This window comes from Gallinula chloropus, assembly GCF_964237585.1.
Source record: "Gallinula chloropus genome assembly, chromosome: 7".
Classification (NCBI taxonomy): domain Eukaryota; kingdom Metazoa; phylum Chordata; class Aves; order Gruiformes; family Rallidae; genus Gallinula; species Gallinula chloropus.
The window spans coordinates 29423203-29440299 of NC_140092.1; the positions used below are offsets into that span (position 1 = coordinate 29423203).

Here is a 17097-nt window from a genome sequence, read left to right on the forward strand (position 1 = left end):
AGACACCTCTCAAGGAGTTGGGATTTTCATTCTTTCCACTTCTTAAAACCTAGAGAAGTGTCAGAACCTGCTGATGGGACGGTTTATCCACATGCTTACTCGCCCACCTTCCTTTCTTGCTTATTTTGTACTTTGGCATGGAGGGGGATGTACCTAATCTGCCCTCCCCTCCCCCCCCCAGGTTAATTCCATAAGCCCCTCCGCTTTGTGAAGGAATAGCTGACCATGCCCAGGAGATTCTGTGGGGTTAGTACAATTTTTCTAACGACTTTAATTTCAAAAAGGCTGGATGTGCTTTTCTTTCCCACCAGAAATGAGGGAATTTATAGTGCGAATGGTCGAGACCCACAAATCCCCCCCCCCCAACCCTCCTTTAAAATTTTATTTTAATTTTTTTTTTAAATTTAATTTTATTTTTGAAGACGGAATTAGCAGCGGTGTGGGACTGGGGGGGTGTAGCGCATCCTCCGCCTGAACCCCTCCGGCTCGCAGCGCCGCGCCGCGCCCGGAGCGCCGCGGGGGAGCGGGGGCACCTTCCCCTTTGCTCTGCCCGGGCGTGCGTGTGGGGGGGATGTGTGTGTGTGTGTGTGTGTGCGTGTGCCCGCCCGCCGGGGTGTGTGTGTGTGTCCCTGTCTGCCTCTCGCTGCCTGCCTGCCGCCCGCGGGCGAGCCGTGAGCGCCGCCGCCGCCGCCGCTGCCCTTTGATCCCGGCGTTAGTGTTAGTTAGGGGCCGGGAGACGCGCGGGGCGCAGCCCTCGGAACCGCCGCGCCAGCCCTCGCCCCGGCACGGCGCCCGGCGTCCGCTCGCCCGCCGGGAACACATCCCCGGCCGCTGAGGGATACTGCGACCGGGGACAAGCCAGGTGCACGACCGGGTTGGGGGGGCGGGGGGGGGGGAGGGTGGGGGGGGGGAAGAGGAAAAAGAAAGAGAGAGGGGGAGAGCGAGCCCTTCGCGGTGGCTCCGGGAAAACCGGCTTCGACCCCCTTTCCCCCGGCGAAGAGGGAAAACCTGCCCCGGTTAGCAGCTCCCCCGGGGGCCCCGGCTTTGTGCCTGTCTGTGCCCCCCCCTCCCGGTCTTATTTGATCTCCCGTTAAACCAAGGAGGAGAATGTGAAAAAAGGGGGAAAATGCCCAGGAGGAAGCAGGAGCAGCCCAAGCGCCTCTCTTCACGTAAGTGCCCCCTCTTTTTGCCATTTTCTCCTTCCTCCTCTCCCCGTCTCCTTCCCCTCTGCAGCCGCCTCCGTCGTTTCGTGCATTAGTTTAGGGTTACAGAGGTGAAACTGACAAAGACACAGCCTGGGTTATTCCTCTTTTAGGTCTGAGCTAAGGCAGCCATGTTGGTGATGAACAGCCTTGTGCCCTTTTAATTTTTCCTCTCTCTCTCCTTTCCCCCCTTCTTTCTTCGCGTCTCTCGCCCTTTCCTCCCTCTCCCTCCCCTCGCCCGTGATTGTGCATTTGTGCTGGGGTGGGGGGGGAGGTGGGGGGGGCGGTGTGGGTTTCTCTTTGGGGCTGGGGGGGGGGGGGTGTCTGCTTTATTGGGGTGGGGAGGGGGGCTAGCACCGGAGGGGAGGGCGGCGAGAGGGGAAGCGGCTGCTGGCGTCTTGTGCGGAACCAGCCGAGAGGTCCGTCCCCGGCTAAAGGTTGCGGCGGGGCTGGGCGGCCCGGGAGCGGGGGGGAGGCGGGCAGCAGCCGCGGAGGGGGGACGGCGGCAGCGGCGGGGGGCACCCCGCACCGACCCTACGGCCACCCCCGTAGGGGGCCGGGGCCGCTGCCGGCGGCGGGGGAGGGGGCGGCGGGGAGGCAGACCGTGGCAGGCGAGGTCCCTGCAGAGCAGGGAGAGGCGGCGGCGGCGGGCTCGGGGCTCCTCCTGGCCGCAGTGAAATGAAAGGGTCAGGCGAGCCAGGCGAGACTCGGGCTTCGGCGGCGCTGCCCCAGACGAGAGCAGCAGAGCACAGGGCTAAAGTGCATCCCGATCCTCCCCGCCTGCGGGCACCCCGTGCGCACGCACACACCGCACACACGCACGCAGCCCCTGACACAGCTCACCCTGCCCTGCTCCTGCGCGCTCCCTCCCCCCCCTCCCTGCCTATTTTTCTCCCCTCTTTGCAAAACAGTTAACTTTTCTCCCGCTCGCTCTGCACACCCCCCCCCCCCCCCCCTCCTTGCATTAGGCGCTCGGCGGCTATTGAAGAGGGAGGCGGAGGGAAAGGGACCTAAAAATACCCTGCCCCTGCTTGGCCCCAGGGTTGGTTTAAGGAGAGCGGGGGGTGGATGGAGGGGTCATTTGTCTGTCTGCGGCACATCTGCTCCGAGCGTGCCTGCGGCCCCTCCGCGCCGGGCTCGGGGCAGGGCGAGAGCTGAGCCGCCGGTGCCGGAGCAGGGCTCGGTCACCGGGAGTTCACCGGGGCGGCCCCTGCCCGGGGGGCGCAGCTGCGGGCGGAGCGCGGCCCGCCGCCCCCTCCCCCCCACTCCTCCCCCCCCTTCCTCCCCCGCTATGCGGGCGAAGGAGCTGGGGCAGCGCTTCCCCTCCTCCCCCCCCGCCCTTCCAGCACCGGCACACGGGCCGGGGCTGGGGGTGTCGGTGCGGAGGAGGGGGTGGGCGGCACTTGCAGCCTCGCGAGTATTTCTCTCTCCTTTTCCTCTCCTCCGGAGTCAAGGGCTTGACTTGCGGAGGGGGGTGGGTTGCTGGGGGAGAGGGGGTTCTCCCTTCCCCTCCTCTCGCCGTTTGCCCCCGCGCAGCCCTTTCGCGGTCCGCCCGCTAGAGGAGCCGAGCCGGCAGCCCCGGCGCTAATTCCCCGCGGAGAGCGGCGGGGCCGGGGCGGCTGGCACGGGGAGGCGGCGGGAGCGCGGCGCCCGCCTCTGCAGCGCCCCGGCCCCGGCGCGGCGGGCGGGGGCAGGGGCCAAGCCCGGGCGCGCAGGGCCTTGCGTGGCCGTGGAGGGGCGTTTCGAGGGAGAGAAGCGGCGGGGGGGAGGGAGGGAGGGTGGGTGGGTGATGGTGGTGGGGAGGGGGCTGAGCGCCGCCTCCCCGGTTTGGCAGAAGCCGTGCCGGGAGCAGGGAGGCGACAAGGGGCTCTCGGGGCGGGCGGAGGCGGCGGGGCGGGCGCTGCGGCTCGGCTCGGCCCGGCGGCTGACCTTGCCCTCGCCCCCGCCCCGGTGCGGCTGCCCTCCGCCTGCCTCTCGGGCTGACATCAAACCTGGGCTCCATTTTAGCTCGCTCGGGCGTGCCGCTCCCCGTGCGCGGCGGCGGGGGCTCGGCTCCGGCGCCGGGTTGCGGCTGCCCCTGCCTCCGGGTTGCGGCCGGGGCTCCCCCCGGGGCCCCGACCTCCTGACCGGCCGCGCCGGGGGAAGTCGCGGCTTGTTCTGGGCCGGGGAACAATCGCCGGCATTGTGCAAATGGAGTTGTGCGTGTGTGGCTGGTTCCGGGGGGTTATTTTCCTTTGGCCTCCCTTTGCCGCTCTGCCCGGGCGGTTCTTCGGGCTGGATTCGGGGGAGTTTGTGCCCCGATGTGCCCGGCGCTCCCGCAGCCTGTCCCACGCGTCTCTAGTGGGGTCCGTTTGTCTTCGTTTGTTTTCCAGCCACACCGCGTTGGGCTAAAAGCCATTATTTGACCACGATGACAATAATAACGTGTTAGATAATTCAGGAAGAATTGCAGGGATGCTGCTGTAGCCTGCAGCCCTGCAGATCCAGAGGATGCCTTCAGTGTGCAAACGCTGTAAATAGGGATTTACTTAGTTAATTTATTGGGTTTTTTTACCAACGTGTTGCTTTAATGGGCACTCGGTGTAAAATATATTTTTATTCCACAATTCCTGCTGGTTTTAGCAATACATTCCCTGGGGGAACAGCACACGTATTTCATTCTGAAGTATTAACCATGGCAGAGGAACACAAAGTGAACCGGGTGCATCTGGGAAGAAGATGGTTAATATGCCACGTTCACCTCTGCCCCGTTGTGGGCACACTGTGGGGCAGGTCACTGCTGGGGCATCTTCAGTTGCACCTGAATAAGGTGACTTCTTACTGAACCTCTCGCTGATATTTAGGATTCTGGGGCAGTTGTTTGGGAAACAAACCCTAAGAGATTGATACACAGAATAATTCACTGGACTTAGTAACCCAGCAAATGTAACTTAGTCTTATGGGCTCCAGTATGACTCAGGTAGGAAGCTGCCTTCTCAGGTCCTCTCAGTCTTAATTAATTTCTTCTAAACCTTTACCTACCCTACAGCGTGCCTGAAGAATGCTGTCACATTGCTTGAGGTGGGAACATGCAGCTGCTGCTGACCAGGACCCTGACTTTATACAACTTTGATGTTACACAACTTGTATACAAGTCCATCAGCTTCGTGGGTCAGCTGGCTACTGGTGCTTCCCTTGTTGAAGGAAAAAAAAGGCTATTATTAGGTGCAGTAACGCTGTGCTTTGGTAGCATCTGCTTAAAAGGGCAGAGTTCAGGTTGAGCTTCCAGTCATTGGAGTTGTTTACAACATAATCTATCTCAGAAGGGTCCTTTGGAGGTCTTGTGGCCTAACCCCCTGCTCAAAGCAGGATGAACCCTGGGGCTCAGTCAGGTGGATGGGCCCCTCAAGACTGATATCAACAGGTACTGAGAGCAGGGTTTCCATGTGTCTGAAGTGAGGTTTTGGGAACTCTTTAGTCCCAGATGCCAGCAGAATGTCTTCACTCATCCTCTCTGAAACACAGAGAGAGCGCATCCTTTTTACTGTAAGATACAGGTGAATGGGGAAAGGACTTCAGGAGTTCCTGGATAGACAATGGCTCATTCATACCCAAACTAACTACTTGGGCAGCGTAGACTCAGTTTACAATGATGGAGTTGGCTCCACAGGTTAAAAATTTTCCCAGTGCACATGTGTCTTACGATTACTTTTGGATACAGCTAACTCAGGCAAGTCAATTCCTCTTCACTGGAATGTTCAAAGGAATGTTCCTCATTCCTTACTCTGTGTGTGTAAGTTTTTTTTGTGGTCCTTCAGCTTTTCAGCACTTAGATTCTTTTTTTCACCCATTCAGTTAGCATCAGAAACTTTACAAATTTATGAATAAATAGAGTTTTACTCTGGTTTTCTCCTCCTTCTTGCCTTGCTTTTCGATCTGCCTCACACTAATATTTTCTTTTCTGAGAATTCCTGAAAGTCCCATTTCCTCTGACCTGCACAGATCAGGCTTGTGAGATTTCAACCTGCAGAGTGAGGGTTTAGGGAAGTTTTGAGGCACTCAAGTGAACGTTTAAGGTCTAGACCACTACTTTGCCTTAAACAGAGCAATCGATACTCCTTCCAGGCTCCTGAAGAGGTGTGTGAGCGGTGCAGCTTGTGAATGAGCACCACAATGGTGTTTATACAAAGCTTGCATTTGTTGTAGAGGCAGAATTGGATGCTACATTGAGAAGTTTGGACTACTACTACTTACTGGAGAGTGTATTTAATGTAGATCAGGCTGCAGTGGTGTTTGCTGATGGATTTATTTTGATACAGAGGGAGGTGCAGAATTGATGCAGTATTAGTTTTGATATCAAAAGCTTGATGTGTGATAACGAGGGGGCATAACTCTCCTTGCTGTCGTGGTCAGGTATAGCATTAGATATTCCACATAGTGTGTTGAAGTGCTCAGCTGTTTTGATACAGTAAAAAAAAAAAAAACCCTCTTAAACTCTGTGAAGCTTTTCATTATATTGTTTTTTACTGCTGGATTATATCATCAGAGTGTAAAGAACACTCTGTCAAACAAGTAAATTAACAGTGATTTAGAGAGTCCTTTTTTACTTCTGCAACTTGCTTCATTTGATACTTTCTGATAGCAGGAGAGGATGGGTTGGATGGGGTTTTCAAAAGACTTCCCAGTGTCAGAAAAGTCTTTGCTATCATGCAGCATTTGAGAGTTGCCTTCAAGACACAAGGCGTTCGCTAGGAGCAGGAATCTTTCTGTTTTAATAGAGTTTATTACCTTTTACTAGCAGATATTGCATGTATGAGGGGAAACTTATGGCATATTTACTATTTTTAACCTCTTACTGCCACGGGGACCACGGTATAGCTCATTGACAGCAAGAGGATCCATGAAGGGAAAATTACTATTCTTAGTATGATTAGGTTAATAATTTCATTGCTATCATCATAGTTGTCCTGGAGGTACCATAATGTACCTCTGGAATAGCACCAGCCTTTTGGTGGATGGAGTAGCATCCACATTACTCCACCTGGATACGTGGTTCTTACTCTGTCCCTCTCATGGCAGCAAAGTTGTCACAGGCTTTTTGGGGATACTCTCTCCCTTTATGGGGAGTCTTTTTGACATGTAAAGCCTCCTCCTCTTTACATTTGTATGCTGCTTTTAAAAATTTTTATTAAATATATTAATTCACTTGTATAAAATCATTCAGTGATCGATGTCTACAGCCGTTCAGTGATAGACTACGTCTCAGTGTTGTCTGATGGTACAAAATATGAATTAAGCACACTGGAGTATAAATGGGACTACCAAAGAGCCAGTGTAAAGCTCTTAGAAATCAGATTTTAGAGGGGGTAAGGGTGCAAATGGTTGTAGAACAAACCCACAAACCAGTTGGCCCTATGGGAAAACCTGCAGGTAGAGCAGTGGAATGGGAGGTGTAAGAATGTGCAGACAGAAGGGGTTTTTACTTTTAAAATGGGTGGAGAAAGAGTAGGACTTAATCTTTGTAACAGAGTGATTGTTGTCTTTTTCCTATGTAAGAAGGCAGGAGTAGGAGGAATTAAGTTTAGAAAAAAAGAAGAGCCAGGAGGAGCTGAATGTTCAAAGTGAAGTATTAGTAATTTCCTATAATTTAATCAGACCAGATCCCAGAGCAAGATAATGAGAGCATGACCTACAAAAGAGGACTTTTTGGAAGTTAAAAGGGTTTCTAACATGAAGCTTCACAACGCATGTGATTTGTCATGAAGCACCATGTAGAGGCTTGTTGCTTTTTTTTCCTTCACGTTGCAAGGAAATCATAATATAGACATTAGTTCAGATGGTTAGGGGCAGCTAATACAGCTTATGCCTGGAATCTTTTTACTGTTACAGCTGTTTAAACTACTCCACAGTTACGCTTGAAGAGTGTATCTTCTAAATAACACCTTGCCCTGTTTCCTAGCATACCGTTTTTTTGTTGCCTAGTTTGCTGTTCCTGGTATGTGATTTGTATCATTTAGGTTTACAGGTACAAAACCCTTCAGGATGTATGGAAGCTTAAATATCACGTGTTTTACAAAATAATAATAATAATACGGAAAATATCCGGACTACAAAGTAGCTACCAGGATGTAACAGAACCCAGTTTTCAGGGAGGTGGGGGGAATTCTCTTCCTCTTTCTTTCTGTTCCCCAAAGTAAAACTTTTGGGGTTTGTTCTACTTAAAAAAAAAAAAGTTTTTAATGAAGAATATAAATTACATGGGCTGATATAGGTATGAAAAATTACAAATTACATTGAGCTGCAGGAAAAAGCCCAAAGAAACCCTCAAAAAGTTGGATGGTATCCCTTTCCCCAAGAATTTTAATCTTTCTATTATTTAGCTCTATTAAAAAAACCTCAGAGTTGACCCCTACTTCGGATGACAGGATGCGTGCTGCAGGGTAGACTCAGCGTTGGCTGTGCACAAATACACTGCTCTGTGGCTACATTAAGGAAGGATCCAGCCACGTGTATCCATGAACTTACCTGAGAGCTTCCCTTCTAGTTTTTTCTTTGTACAGACTTAATTAGGGTCACCATTATGGAAGCATTATTGCTCCTAAAGACAGTTTCTCTTGTCCTCACGTACCTTCGGTTGCATTTACAGGCTCTTCTAGACTCCCAAATATTTTGAATGCTCAGTCTGAACCTACCAAATAAGTAGTTTTATTCCTTAAAAGTTTTTCCTGTCTCTGAAAGGATTCCTGCTAGTGGTGTAATGACAGTGAGTAGCAGAATCCCAAGTTAAGCCTCACGTGAAGACAGCCTGGTCCATGTTGCAGGTTGAGAATTCACACTGAGTCCAACCTCAATTAACTTGGAGTCATGAAAGGGTTATGGGTGGGGTTTTTTTTGAGAAATCTGGGCTGCATAAATAGTCCTTTCTCTTGTTCTTTTTGGTACTCAGGCAGTAGGGATGGAAGCTGGGGAAAGAGTGACTACTGCTGCTAGTACAGTAGGCCAAGAGAGGGAAGATTTTTATGTAAGACTGATGATTTAGCTGCTGTTTAGAATAAATTGCGTCAAAATGAAAGGATTAGCGAGTGGTAGAGGTCTTGTAATGAGTGGTTTGATCAGCACTTTCCAAAAGCGAAATTAGGTTCCAAACATCTGCACTGTTCATTTTCTTTTATTTGAGGATGTTCTGAAATAAAATTTTTTGAAGCAACTGGAAGCAAACTACTGTCATCATCATCATCCCTCTGAGTCCTGCATGGTCCTACCTCGAGGGATTCCCTTCCTTGAGAAGGGTTTATAGCTCTGCTGGGATGTGTTTTTCCTCAGTGGCAGGGCTTTCTGTGCAGGTACAAAGAGTTCTTTCCTGCATGGTTGTGAGTTTTAACTAGAAGTTTCTGTTAAGGAGAAGATTTGGCACGTGCTTACTTTTTTAAAATGACTGCTTCCTATTTTTAATCAATGTTTTGGTGCCTGTTAGGGCAAAAATGAGAATTCTGGTGAATTCTTAGTAATAAATGGCAGCAAACTTTCAGGAGAAGGCATTAGAAGAATTGATGGCTTTAATGAGTGTGTATTTAGCTTGATGAGTGATTCTCATGGGTGGCTTTATTAAGGAACACATATTCTTTGCAAGATACTTGTAGACTTCACTTTGGCTTTTGTAGTAGTACAAATAGTTACTCATAAAGAAAGTAATTCCCCCAAATTAGAACAGATCTTCTACAACTAGGTGATCGTGCCTAGTGAAAAGTAGGTAGGGAACAAGAGATGGTGATAGGCAGGTGGGTTTGGATAGCAGCTGGTGATGTAGCTTGCTTACCTGAAGCACAACCAGAGCCTCTCCCCTTACAGACCATGATGGCACATCTAGACCTGGCAACTAGGACCCATTTCTTTGCATTCAGAGCAGGACTTCCCCATACCTACCTCTGTATTTCTAGCACTTCGCTCCTGTGAAGAGCCCTTCTCAAGCACCAGTGTAAGCATAACAGCCTAGAGCTGCTCTAATTTCTGCTACCCCCAGGCTCTCACCTTGCTCCTTGTTCTGGAAGGGAAGGGCTGACATAATCCTTTCGTCAATTCCTCGTTGCCAAAGGGAGTTCATTACACAGCGAATAACTCTAAAGGGGGCTCTTCTGCCCACCTTGAGGTACTTTTACATCACCCATAAGGTCTGAATGGAATTCACCATAATTGTTTATATTGTCTTCCTGCACAGTGCTGTGCCACGTTGAGATAGCAAAGCAAGCTCTAAATAAGCTACCTTGTGTATGGGAGGCAGTTATCACAGCAGTCTACCCAGGTTAATTCAGCTATAATACTTGTGGGTGTACTCAGGCTGGCTCATATGCCACTACACAGCGCTGTGCTAGTTAGTATGGATCGGCTCTCACGAGGATCGGAGCGGTTGTCTTTGAAGGCGTTTACTGGCCTGCCTAAAAAGTGCTGGTAAAGCCCACAGAGTTTCCAGCCAAGAAATGCACTTTGAAAAAATAAAATCAAATCCCATTGCCATTGGCATCCTCCTTTGGTAGTGTGCCAGTGGCGAAGGGGAAGGTTCATGTTCAGCAGTGGAATGGACATGAACGTGAGTCTTCCTCTTCGCTTCGATCTATTCCGCTGCATCTGGATTTTAGGTGGATTTTTAGGCAGGACACACTGCTCCACACGCTGTGTCTGTGCCCTAGGTAGCCACAGCATTTGTTTCTTGTACCAGGAGCCGGGCGCAGAATCCTAAATCTCTTTAAAATAAGGAAAGGTTGGAGGAATGTCCACTTTTTATTCAGGGCTGGCACATTAATTATGTGACCTCTGGCTTTTCTTCAGGCTGAAAGCTGAGGCAGTGCCTTAAACAGCGTGCCTAGGAGCGAGGAGTGCCTATTCCACATGGAAAGGTCTGCGTCTGTGTGCTCGCCTACCACTACCGAGTAGCTTCCTAATCCTCTCTTATTTGGCTTTGCTTGTTAACCCCAAGCAATCCTCTCAGGGACAGAGAAAGCAGCTGTCTGTGGTAGCCAACACAGCACGACAAAACAAACACTTCTTGAAGCTTCCCTCAGATAGGTTACCATGTTATCATCCTCGTGGGACAAATTAGAAACGCGGAATATAATTTGCCGTGGTTTAATCTGACTTTGGGAGAAAGGGAAAAAGAATATTACAGGGAACTGGATTCCTGTGACACTGGGAGGAAGGAGTAATTTCAGTATCTGAAACCTAACCCTTTTGTTTTTGAACCGGTTGGAAAGCAAACGTGCATAAAGCACCTTGGGTGAGTAATGGGGCAGAGTAAAACGGCAAGTCAGGAGCACGTTACTTACCAAAAATAGAGAGGAGAAGCCACATATAGCAACAATAAACAGAAGCTAGTGAAAACCAAAGGAAGTCTTTGTTAAAACAGGTATGCTGGTCTGATGTCACCTGCTACAGATGAATGTTGCCATACGTGGTGTTTGTGAGCTCCTCCCTTCACTTTGTGACCCCTTGTTAGAGGTTGTAAACACAATAGGGATAATTAAAGGCACCACAGCAGCTTGATCATGTGTTTTGTTTATTGCAAACCAGATATTAAGCTGATAGAGGGATTTCTAGTTCATTTTGTTGTTTCTTTTCCGTTATTGATCCCTGTAACCACCTTCACAGATGTCTCCTAAAGCCATAGTTCCATGTATTTTAAAAGCATTTTTCGAGGAGTCAGTGTTTCGAGTTGTTAGTGTGGGGGTTTCTCTTTCTGTATTAATAAAAGGGAAAGGAAGTTCTCAGTGTTTGCTGTCACTACCTTTCCAACTTCAATATTTAGAATAATTTAAGATGACTTCACTGAGTTCCACTTAACGTTATTTTTAAACTTGGACTTAATGTTTATCATCAGCAGTGGGCCAGCTTTGCAGCCTTCATCTGATCTCCCTTGTGCTGCTGGGGTGATGCAAATGTTATGGAAGTTGCCTTGGCCTTCCCAGGTGGGGATACTCATTGCACAGGGATGTTCCTAGGAGAGAAATAATACTGTTGTTTCATACATCTTCATATCACTGCGACTTCGAATAGACGGTGAATCAGAGATGGGAAAGGTCAGAGATGAAGCCACAGCTGGAACACGCTCGGTTCTAGTTGCCAGTTAACAGCCATTTCCAGCTGCTGTTGATAAACCAAGTCTCCAGGCTGACTCTAGGTTAGAAAACACAAGGGAGACTCAGAGCACGGTAAAGGTTCACGCTGGGTTCCTCCTTTGCCAAATACGTGTCGCGCAGGAGAGAACCTGGCCCTGAGCATCACCTGCACAGAAGCCTCTGATTGCTGAATATGGAGCGATTCTTCTGAATTGAGGGGAATGAGTTGCTCTTGCAGGAATGCCACTGGGGCTGTGGGGAAGTTGAGATGTCTCGTTCGTGCTCAGAAAAGGAAATAATGAGCTGACCAAAAAGAAGTCAGAGTAAGCAGAGGTCAGAATGTGCAACGCTGCATCGTATCATCAAGGCAGGCAAATGCAACCGCTTCTTTCACAGCTCTTCAAGCTCCAACATGTCCTTTATGTGAAGAGCGGCCAGCCAGCCTCCTGCAGCACTAAGGAGGCAGAGGGATAGAGAGAGGCTGTGTTCTTCCTTCCTTCCTTAGAAGCTAGCTGGCTTAACTTTGTGCTAAAGAGATGAAAACCTCCCTTTGGCAAGCAGGAATTTTTCTCTTGCTATTTTGCTGGTGCTGTAAGTTATAACTGTGTTCCTTGGAAGAGATTTTGGGGCCAGTTCTAGACTGCAATGACAGAGCTGGTGGGAGTGTATGATATTTGGGGGGGATGTTTGGAAGTTTGGTGGGACATGGTATCTCCAGCTTTTTTGAGTTCTTGTTTCTCCTTGTGGCTCAACAAGGATGTTCTCTTCAGAGATTCTTCACCCCCATTGGGAGAGCTTCACAGACACCTTTTTTTCCAGTTTTAATCCTTGTGTACACTACTAGTCTGATGAGGACCAGTTTCCTTTCTTTCTCCAAAACCACTTGTGTTACAAATGCTTCTATCACTGATCATTCTCTTTTTAAACCCTTTGCCAGTCAGTATTTATGGGAGGTTTCTAGACCAGCTGGTCAGGAAGGGTAAGAAAGTGGAGAAATACCCAGTTTTCATTTTGGTGATGTCCTTACTTTATCACTCCCTGAAGACTACTGGCAGTTTCAGAAGTTAATAGAATGAGAAGTTATTTGGAACTGGTTCAAGAGAATGCACAACCCTTCTTTAATCCACTGGAGAGAAGAGGAATAATGAAGGTTGCCATTTGTATTACCCCCAACATTGTTGGCCTGGCTTGGGAAATGAGAGCCAGCAGTCAGGGAGAAAGCTGATCAGAAACACTGTCATCTTCTGTAGGACTTCTGATTACTCTTCCAGCTGAGTGTCTCCTGAACTTCTGTTTTTTACATCAGAAAGTGCTCTCAAGGATTACTTTGTGCATGAGAGAGACGAGGAAATACAGATTCCTCCTTCTTTGCTGTTTTTGTATAGTGCATAGGAGTGCAAGCTAGGGAGTCAGCCTGCTGTCCTGGCCACCAGTGACCCAACAGGAAGATTGTTTCAGCCTGAGAGAGAACCAGTATTCTAATTAGATAACCTGTAGGAAAGATGCACTTGGCAGTTTCTCAGGGAAGCCAAGGCAGCAGTGGTTGATGTTGTACATCTGTAGAGCAGTTGTGTCTCAGAGGAACAGAGGTAAGTGAGGAAAAAGATGCAAAACTTGCTGCTTGAAATGATTAGCTATGTTTTGGATGTTGCTGTATGTTTTTACAGTGATGCTGAGGCCTTCTAAGGAGCTTTCCTCAAGTGTTGAAGCTATGCTGGGTGTGTGTTGGTCTGTCCCTGTGCAATCCCTGGTGGGAGTTTTCTGCTTCTCAATTCTAAAATTTGACTGTGCTTTTTGAAGGGATACAGGAAACCAGATCTATTGCACAGTCCTTTGTATTTAATCACCTCTGCATGTAGAGGAAGAAGGATGATACACCTTTGTGCTGTTCATTTCAGCTTCTGTGTCATTAGTCAGGTATTTTCTGTTCTTTTCTGGAAATCTCTTGGTGGTACTGATGAAAGATGGAGTATTTTGCATGAGATCATGCACATCTACCTTGCCATAGATTTAATATTCCATTTTGAGCCCAAAACAGCTCACTGGTAAGGACAATGGCCTTCTGTGGCTTTCCCATATTCTCCTGGCACCTGTAAGGATTGGACTGCTTTTCACATCCCCACCAGGAGCACTAAAAGATCTCTACCTTGAAGATGAAGTCAGTAACTGCAGTGCTTCAGTAATATCTGCTCATCTTTGCCTTCCTCTGTATGTTAATGACTTCTTCCTGGTTTATAGGGACAGGGGGGAATGTGTGACTTTGGGAGGGAGGTGGTTTGAGAGGAGCTGAGACATGTAACTCTGTGTGTGTGCTCAACCATGCAGGGGCTGTGGATGGAAAGACAGCAGGTTCTCTTGCTGTGGCCTTCAGGTGAGCTGAGGGACCACTAAGGGCTGTGCACAGAGCAAGAGGAACCAGAGACAGTGGCCTCAAATAGTGACAGCAAGGGACCTTTATTTTCTGGAGCTATTGCTTTGGTGCTTGGAAACCTTCTTAAAATAACGCTCTTGTCATCTTTTATAGTAATTAAGGATTTACTAGTAATTTAAATCGTTGGTTTGGGGAATGTACAGCTTGTCTACTCATAGGTACTGGTGATACAAGGATGGAAACATTTACACAAGAATAAAAGCCAAGGAAGCAGGTAATTGACCGATTTATCAACCTTAGCAGACAATTTTTTCTGATGCATGGTGGTAGCTATGGTAAATTTACTCTGGATTGCTTAAGGGCGTGATCCTTTATGGTGTGTACAGCACAGGAGGGCAACTCCTTGGAATGAATGGGTGAAGGAACAGGTAATCAGCCAGTGGGGTTTTGGTGCCTCAATTAGCCTTTCAGTCAATGGTTTGTCCCCTAGGAAAGTTTGGGATTGCCCTGCACGGCACAGCTCAGAGCACAGGTGATTTATGGCCTTTTCCTACAGCTTTTAGGTAAGGTTTAGTCTTTCAGGGAGCACGAAAGCTTTTTTGGAAGCTTATGGCTGTTCCCAGGCTGTGATGCTAAACCACAGTGTGATATGGGAGGATATGGGAATCATTTCTTTTCCTTACAAGTTTTATGCAACGAAGTGGTGTGTTTGAAGACTTTCCCCACTTCAGTCAGCCCCTTTTGCCAGCAGAACTGACGCTTGTGACTTCTCACCTGCTTCCTTTCCAACTGCGAGGGTGACTGAAATCACGTTGCTGTGGTGACCCCGTTGGTTTTAAATGGGTAGCCCCACTGAAAGGCATCATGTGTAGTGAGGGGAAATCAGTGTTAGGGTAATCTATAGCATAAACAGATGGCTTCATTCTTGGCTACTGTGAATTGCAGGGAACCTGAGGATGCTTGTGCCTGCTTCTTCTGTGGGGGTTGTGGCTGTGCTGGGGCTTGCCCTGCGTTTCAGGCGATGAAGATGCATTTTGTGGCAGTAAAGAGTTGAGACAGCTATCACTGCAGCTAGTTCTGGGGAAGTGGCAGGTCAGGTGCCACCCTTAATTAAGATGAATTGTTAGCAGATGAAGGCAGGGAGTGAGAGAAGGGAGTTTGTAGATGTAGCTCTAAACCAGAGGACATAGGCATGCGAAACAGAATGGGACTACCAATGTTATTTGTCACCGAGTTAAACGAAGATTAGAAAGCAAAGGTCTCCTGCCTCTCTTGGCACCTAGATCTCACAGAAAGTGATCTAAGAAACTGTGCTGTTGGTGCTTAATGCCTTCTTTCAGTTTTATCATGGAGACCTTCTCTTGGGAGGTGCTCCCTGCATAGAAGTGCTACTGTTAAGGGTGCTTCTCCCAAATTTTCTTCTGGTGTTTGCCAAAGCTTTGTGGATACCAGTGACAGCCAAGAAGAATATAATCACTTATGTGTCAAGCCATCTAGTCAGCAGATAGATCTCTAAACCATGTCTTAGGCTTAGTCTTTGTCTTGGAGACTGATCATCATAGCTCCAAAAAACATTGTAGGGCTTGCAGAAAAAACTCTGCTCATCTGACTTGAGCTGTTTAAAGCAGAGGCTTACCTCTCTGAAAATGGATACATTTTCCTTTTTTCTTGAGACTTTTATTTCAGGTCATAGGTCAAGTTTATGTTGTTTCTATGATCATTCCCATGTGCCCACCTCCTTTCTTGAAATCCGTTGCCTTTTAAGGGATGAAGGTGATAAAGAACTGAGGTGCTTATTCTGCTTTCTTCTTCTAGATAACATAGCATGATTTCTCCATTTTCTCAAGCAGAATTGTCCAAGTGAACGGATCTTGTCTTCCATAACACCTAAACAGAGCTGTATGATGATAGATTGAGTGCTGAGTTACTTCATTTCTTCAGCTCATAGTGATTGTCTAGCCTGACCATGGGTTTTCTTCCTTCGATTTCTTTTGTAAGTCAGGGATAATTGCAGCCTAAGATCTCATCAGGAAGAAAAAATAATTCTCTATTTTGGTGTCTTCTACCTCAAATATACAGTAAAAGACTGTGACCCAGAATTGAGCTATTACAAAGCAAGCAGTCATTTGGAAATGAGTAACTGAGCCTCTGGTTTGCGGGTAGACTGTGTTTAAGATAAGGCAGGTTTGTGTTTCTGCTTAGAATTTCCTAATAGAGACACTAGTTCTGTGTTCCACAAACAACTTTTCAAAGATGATTTCATTAAGGACCTGCCAGAGGAATAAAATCTCATTCATGGACTTAATTGTCATTCAGAGATGGCTTTAAAATATTATGGATTCCTGTATTAACCATATGGCACTCATGTCATTATCTCCCATCATAATTTGATCTAGAGTGGAAACTAAGTTCTGTCACTTAGAGATCTTCTGGTTGCTGCCAGCTTTTCCAAATTGTTTGCTAGAATTGTTTAGTGTTTCATTTCTAATGAAGGCCCATGGTGGGAAATCTTAAAATATTCCTGGTCACAAGTGGTGTTCCACAGGGGTCAGTATTTGGGCCAGTTCTCTTCAATGTCATTATCAATAATCTGGACAAGGGGATCTAGTGCCCCCTCACTAAGTTCACAGACAACACCAAGTTGTGCAGGAGCGTCGATCTGCCTGAGGGTAGGAAGGCTCAACAGAGGGATCTGGACAGGCTGGATCCATGGGCCAAGCCCAACTGAATGAAATTCAACAAGGCTCAGTGCTGGGTCCTGCCCTTGGGTCACAACAACCTTCTGTGCAACGCTGTGGGCTTAGGCAAGAGTGGCTGATGCTGCCTGATGGAAAAGGACATGGTCAACCAGTGAGTATGAGCCAGCAGTGTGCTCAGGTGGCCAAGAAAGCCAACAGCATCCTGGCCTGCATCAGAAATAGTATGGCCAGCAGGCCCAGGGCAGTGATTGAACCCCTGTGCTTGGCACTGGTGAGGCAGCACCTCAAGTACTGTGTTCACTTTTGGGCCCCTTACTACAGGCCAGATGTTGATGGGCTGGGGTGTGTCCAAAGAAGGACAATGAAGTCAGTGAAGGGTCTGGAGCACGAGTCTTATGAAGGGTGGCTGAGGGAACTGGAGTTGTTTAGCCTGCAGAAGAAGAGGCTCAGGGGATAATAATGAGGGATGATAATGTATTGCTCTCCACAACTACCTGAAAGGAGATTGTAGTGGGTGTTGGTCTCTCCTTCCACATACCAAGCGATAGGATAAGAGGGAAATGGCCTCAAGGTGTCCCAGGGGAGATTTACATTGGGTATTAGAAAAAATTTCTTCACTGAAAGGGCTGCCAGGCATTAGAACAGGGAAGTTGTTGAGCTAAGAGATATTAAAAGACCTGTAGATGTGGCACTTAGGGCCATGGTTTAGCGGTGGACTTGGCAGTGCTGGCTTAATGGTT

At 48.3% G+C, this 17097-nt stretch overlaps 1 protein-coding gene across 1 annotated transcript in view; it reads left to right on the plus strand.

Moving 5' to 3' along the window:
* Positions 1-1126: 1126 nt before the first annotated feature.
* The window catches only part of ZNF827 (zinc finger protein 827), a gene marked incomplete at both ends in the record, with an annotated part of 110596 nt that continues 94625 nt past the window's right edge, over positions 1127-17097 (plus strand). Inside the window, one exon of the mRNA XM_084266737.1 lies at positions 1127-1169. Coding sequence (XP_084122863.1) covers positions 1127-1169 — 43 coding nt within the window. The remainder of the gene's footprint in view (positions 1170-17097) is intronic.